This window comes from Asterias rubens, chromosome 4 (genome assembly GCF_902459465.1).
Source record: "Asterias rubens chromosome 4, eAstRub1.3, whole genome shotgun sequence".
Classification (NCBI taxonomy): Eukaryota; Metazoa; Echinodermata; class Asteroidea; order Forcipulatida; family Asteriidae; genus Asterias; species Asterias rubens.
In genome coordinates, this window is record NC_047065.1 from 9,865,942 (window position 1) to 9,872,441 (window position 6,500).

General features: G+C 37.8%; 1 protein-coding gene across 1 annotated transcript in view; it reads left to right on the plus strand.

The window, feature by feature from the left end:
- The window catches only part of LOC117289649 (cytochrome c1, heme protein, mitochondrial-like), a 34,754-nt gene extending 32,534 nt beyond the window's left edge, over positions 1-2,220 (plus strand). The window contains exon 8 of the mRNA XM_033770868.1: positions 1,791-2,220. Coding sequence (XP_033626759.1) covers positions 1,791-1,898 — 108 coding nt within the window. The 3' untranslated portion in view covers positions 1,899-2,220. The remainder of the gene's footprint in view (positions 1-1,790) is intronic.
- Positions 2,221-6,500: the final 4,280 nt, after the last annotated feature.

The window sequence follows — 6,500 nt, forward strand, 5'->3', positions numbered from 1 at the left end:
TGTATGCTTTGTATAATTCACACTTTCCAATAGTGAGGCCAGTAGCAGACCCAGTGTTCTCCACACACGTAAATTGGAAAGGCGGGCCTCCCTCCTAAAATTTAGGCCGCCCTGCCCAAGAATTGGTCGCCCTGCCCAAGAATTGGTCGCCCTGCTAAAATTATTGGCTGCCCTGCCCAAAAAAGGACAAAGAGACTATTTTTAGACTGCATTTAATAAGGTCAAACGAGTACCTGACAAGCCAAAAACGACTTCAAAACTACAGCATCAGAAATGCGATCGTAAACAAACGTTAAAACACGATGTACACACGGCCACATGGTTCGTATGCCGAGTGCATCAACACACCACGCACACGGTCGACGTCGTTGCTAGCATTGAAATAACAACTGCATGTACAGTGCACATTTATTGCACATGCTGTGAGTGGCCGTTGATAGACTCCAACACAATACGCAAGTTCACAAACTGAGAAAGAATTGCCACACAGTAGTGTGCCGCACGCATGTACAGAATGGTACAATGTACATGTACAGCCTTGAAGCATATTCAAACATGTCAACTTTTGCCCATTGAGGGTGTGCGCGATGTGGGGCAAAGTTCATAAAGTTCATAAAGTTCAATAAATTGTTCGCTGCGTTACCAATCGTTGAATCTCGATGATTTTATTTTGATTACGTCATATTGATGGGCGCCATTTTGATCATGTCATGCCACCCTCCTAGAAAACAAAGTCTGTAGAGCACATTGAAACCTACAAATACTTTCACCAAAGTCTCTTTTGTTTGAAACCTTGCAATAATTTAGGGTTAAAAATAAACAATTTGTTCAACCCTAAATTATTTTCAAATTACTCAGTCAGTTTCCTGTACGGTTTATTACTTACTATCGTAAAGTTGGGTGTGATCCCTGGCTATACAGCAGTTACAGGTTGAATGACTTCTGATTGGCATCCCAAACAAAAGTTTTGGCAAGATAGGGAGACCAACCACTAGCCCTGTATAGGACTCTTCCTCTGTGCTGTACACAGTATACAGAGTCCTAACTATTAGGGCCAGTTTCTGGGAGGAACATTTTCAAAGCTTCATAACTCAAATCTAACGTGCAAGAAGCCAATAATTTCAACAGATTTGCATTCCACGGCAGCATTTGTATTTCTGCGGTGGGTTTTGCTCGTCAAATTGTGTGCAGTCAAGAAACGATTCCCCCAAAATTCATGCGTCTTGCACGCGAATCTTTCGTCTTGCACGCGAATGTAAGCGTACGCTTGGCAGCAGACAACACTGTGAGAAAACGATCAAAACAGGAATTATTTAACATTGGGAGCTGCATTATTTCACGAAAAAGACGGATTTGTGAGGAATATTTGACGAGCAAAACTCAAAAAATGTCTGCTGGTATGGAATGTGAATCTGTTGAAATTAGTGGCTCGCAGGTAAGATTTGAGTTATGAAGCTTTGAAAATATTCCGCCCCAGAAATGGACCCTGATATCTAGGACGTCACTGTACTAAAGACAAAAGTGTAATGTTGCCTGGGCTAGGGAGAGTACCAACGTTAAGGCTAGATACGTCAGTTGGTTGAGCACCAGCACGTTAATAAGAAGGTTGCAGGTTCAATTCCCACTCTATTAAATTTGTCTTTGTTCGACCCTTCATTTCCTAGTGGAGTTCAATTCCTGCATCAACTGTAAACAAATGGTATATCATCATTTCACATCAATCAACATCAAGTTATAAATATTTAACTGTGTATTTACCATTTTATATTGATGTCTTGTTTATCCTATAGGCCTTGATGATTCTGTCCATGGCACTTGGGGCCTCCTACTACATCAAGAGGCAAAAGTGGTCGGTACTTAAATCACGTAAAATTGCATATCGCCCACCCAGTCATTGATAGTGTCCCATCAGCTCAATATTGTGAGCAGTAATTCAGGAGAATTACAAGTTTTATCAAATCTTATGTCATTTGAGTTTGAAAGTGTACATTGTACATACATCACATGTTCAATTCTCTATGAGGTTTATATGCAGTCATGCATCAAGCATTGGTTTGGTTAAGTACAGTGTAGCAGTGTGTTTGTGATACTCATGATAAATGTTTACCATTTTGACTACAAGTGAGCACAGTGAGCACAATATAGACCTATGTTTACATTCAAACCGCCCTCTGTTGACAAAACACTGTATACGTCATGTTTCGCTAGGCAAAAAGACACGTAGTCATGGTAAGATTGCATACACTTTATAGCTGGCTGCCAAAACACAAAGGTTTTGCCTGGCGGCATGCGTGCGAATCATGTTATGGTTTTCGAGTGACGTCAGAGGTCACATTGTCTATAGCCCTGATACTAACCTCAAGCGATGGGAGACTTTGGAACGCTACATTTGTAGGTGGGAGCAGACTTACCAGGTAAATAGTTCTGAGCATGTGCATTTTACCAAGAACAATGGATTTTACCTGGTAAGTCTGCTGCCACCAAGAGTTCCAAAAGTCTCCCTCTGTAGGAATCCATGCCACCTGGTCATTGCCTTGTTGCCACTTGAACTAATCCAATAGAAATTTGTATTTACCTCAGATTGCCTTGCACGTACAGAAACAATGTATCTGGACTCAAAATATTGAATTTGAATGTTTAAACCCATGCGGACACTGTAGAGAATTGAACATGTGAAAGATGAATTAAAGGAATCATTTGGAACTATTTCTAGATGCATGTTTTTGACCTACTCTCAGAAAAATAGAACTCGGCAATTAAATGATTTAGGAAAAAAGTATCCAATACATTCAGATTGGTACATAACCGTGTTCATGAAAACTGAAGAAAAGTAAAAAATCAATTCACAAGGGATGGTACATGTTCTGGTATTTGTCAATTAATTTTACCAAGGGAAGATTTGCATAAATTGCATAGTTTTTCTCATTTTAAGAAAGACAAAATTGTTCCTTATCTGATTGCCACTTTTTTCCTTAGCATTGTTAATTGATGCATCATAAGAGCAACGTATTGGATGTACAAAACGAACATGCTTGTTTTAGCCATTGACTGATTGTATTTAACCCATTTTAGGAGACCATGTTTCCTTACTGAATTATTGGATGTTTAATAAAGTGAAAGAGTTCTTGAAGAGTATACATGTATGGAGCTGTTTTTGTTTGTTTGTTTGTTTGTTTGTTTGTTTGTTTGTTTGTTTGTTTGTTTGTTTGTTTGTTTTTGTTTGTTTGTTTGTTTGTTTGTTTGTTTGTTCGTTATTGTTTGTTTGTTTGTTTGTTTGTTTGTTTTTTGTTTGTTTGTTTGTTTGTTTGTTTGTTTGTTTGATAATACAACTAGAAAAGAACTGCTAGACCATGAAAAAGCCTCTAAATATTCACACAACAGATCTATGAAATGGTGTTCGTAAGTTCAGCTTTGCATTTGTATCCCATTGGATTAAGCCCTTTGTGGAACATTGTGTGCTCAAGCAGCAGTTGCAGCACCATGAAATTGAAGTAAGCCCAAATATTTTTGCCTCCAAGGGTCACTTTCAATTTTGTATCCTTAACCCATGTAATGTGCAATAGTTGTCAAACTCCAGTGGTTAGAATTATCCAAGTTGTTAATGCAAAGTCTTCCCAAAAGCCGGTTATTTCAATCTGAGAGATTAAGAATGCTGGAAAAAGTTGGTACATGAGTCTGGTACATGGAGTCCCACCACCATGGACCAGAAGGTAATATTGGGAGAAAATGTAATGATTGTATACCTGTTCCATGAGTCTAAAACCCAGTGCATACTTCCTGCGAATGCAAATGCGATGTGAATGTTGAGGTCAAAAAATAATTTGCTGGGGTTGAGTTGTGCTCAACTCTCCTTTGAATTTGTAGTGAAAAGAGAGTCGTGACATCAAATTCCTGTCAAATTCTCATTAGCAGGGTGAATGAACAGGGCCCAATTTCATAGAGCTTCTTAATCACAAAATTTTGCTTAAAGCCATTATACACTTTCGGCACAGAATTTAAAAAAAAAATCACAGATGTACAAATAACTTGCAGGGTTTACAGAAGGTAATGGTGAAAGACTTCACTTGAAATAGTATTCCATGAAATGCTTTACTTTTCGAGAAAACATTAAAACAATGGTCAATTCTCGTTGTTGAGAATTACGGATTTATTTTAAACACATGTCATGACATGGCCAAACGTGCGGAAACAAGGGTGGGTTTTCCCTGTTATTTTCTCCCGACTCCGATGATCGATTGAGCCTAAATTTTCACAGGTTTGTTATTTTATATATAAGTTGTGATACACGAAGTGTGGGCCTTTGAAAAATACTGTCACCGAAAGTGTCCAATGGCTTTAAGCAAAAATTTCTTGCTTAGTAAAATCAGATTACCAGCTAAGACTCCAGTCAATTGTTATGCTAAGTAAAAACAAATGCTAAATACCAGTCACAACTAATGTATGTGGCATGACATTTTTGCCAATAACATGTGTAAAGTAGGCAAGCTATTTTCATGCTTGAAGACAGTGGACACTTGGTGTCTCTCAACATATGCATAAAATAACAAACCTGTGAAAATTTTAGCTTAATCGTTTGTCAAAGTTGCAAGATATTAATGAAAAAAACGACACCCTTGTCACATGAAGTTGTGCACGTTCAGATGCTTGATTTTGAGACCTCAAATTCTAAACTTGAGGTCTCGAAATCAAATTTGTGGGAAATTTTGAAAGCTATGTCACTTCAGAGGGAGCCGTTTCTCACAATGTTTTATACCATCAACCTCTCTCCATTACTCGTCACAAATTAAGGTTTAGTAATTACTTTGAGTAATTACCATTTTATTTGCTCAAGCAGCTCTATTAAATTGGCCCCTGGGCTTAAGGGGAGATCAGATGCCACTGCATATGTGTCGTATGGTGAGGAAATAAATGTCTTTGAAACTGAGCTACATTACATTGAGGAGTAAATAGTCCATTCAGCACCAGACGAACGGAGAAAGGTAAACAACCATGACTCTACGTGACATGGTTGGTGCTTTTACATGTAGTTTTCTTGAGTTGAAACTTACTTATAAATATGCCAGTGGCTCAAAACAAAATAAACTAAAAGATTGCTCAAGAAAACCTTGACATGAACTCACAACAGAGCAGGGAATTACACCTATTGACTGGTGTCCTATTTGTATTGTAACTTGGGAGGTCTGCGATAATGGTATAATGTACAGCAAGATAAGCTCACAGTATTCCTAGTGTAATGTCCGTTTCTGATGGGCGCGTCAGAGTTGTGCCGAACAAAACAGATCAGGAGCAACTCGAGTTGTTTCGAGCGACTGCAACAGTCGATCTTTTGACTTCTAGCCCGTCCAGTGGCTCCTAACTGTTTCAAATGTCAAACTTTTCATGTACTTAATTCAGAATTCGGCGCAACTCAGTGGAGCACCAGTCTGAAACGGATGTTAGACATTGATGGACCAGACAAACCTGGTTGGGGATATATCGTCAAGGATACTACTTCTCAACCACAATTGCCAAGTATAAATTACTTCAATACCTCATAGCAGTGAAAATACATCATTTATAAATTTAAGGGGGAACACAGGGCATATGTAAACATTTAATATCTCTTTATTCATTCTTAAAACAATCCACTTCACAGCAATCACAATTCATAATTAAATTTGTTTTCTAAAAACAAACTGGCACACTGTATCTTATACAAAAATGGACAAAAATAGGTGATGAGAAAATATCTACTCTTTGTGCATATTAAGAAAGCGCAAGGCTACATAAATATTGCCAATATTTGAAATTATTATTTTAGAAAAAGCATGATTGGGGGGTAAATTGCATGCAATATACATGTACCTACAAATATAAGACAGACTTGAGATATAATGTTCATGCATATATTTTATATCAAAATAGATTTGTAAACATTTCAGAGTAATTCATTAATTAGTATTGGCACAGGTTCTAGCTGGGTTGCAGAAATGGTTTATTCCCCATTGCTGTTGTGGCTGTCACCCGCCATAGCCGAAGCTGAAGTCGCTTGATTCCCACACTGTCTATCAGTTATGATAACATGTCATCTCTTAAGGGACACGTTGCCTTGGATCGGGCGAGTTGTTCTATGAAAAGTGTTTGAAACCAAAACCATTTGTTTTGAAATCCATATGGTTAGAAAGATCTTTTAACAGTATTATAAACTATCCACACAATATGCATCGAAATTGAGTTTTTCTTTTTTTTTGCGAACCAACATGGTTGGCCAACAAAAATTTGACTATACAAAAAGGCGTGCCATATTAGTTCTCGACGTACATATATAAAGAAAACCGCGCAATTTCAAGGCATTTTTGTGTGGATTATTATGTTTTTAAAACATCTTTCCAACCATATGCATGCTTTAACAAACACTATTCATAGACCAACTTGCCCGATCCAAGGCATCATGGTCCTTAAATCATCATGAACAAGTAGAGATCTATCTTGTTTTTCTGGATTGGAGAACCAATCACTAC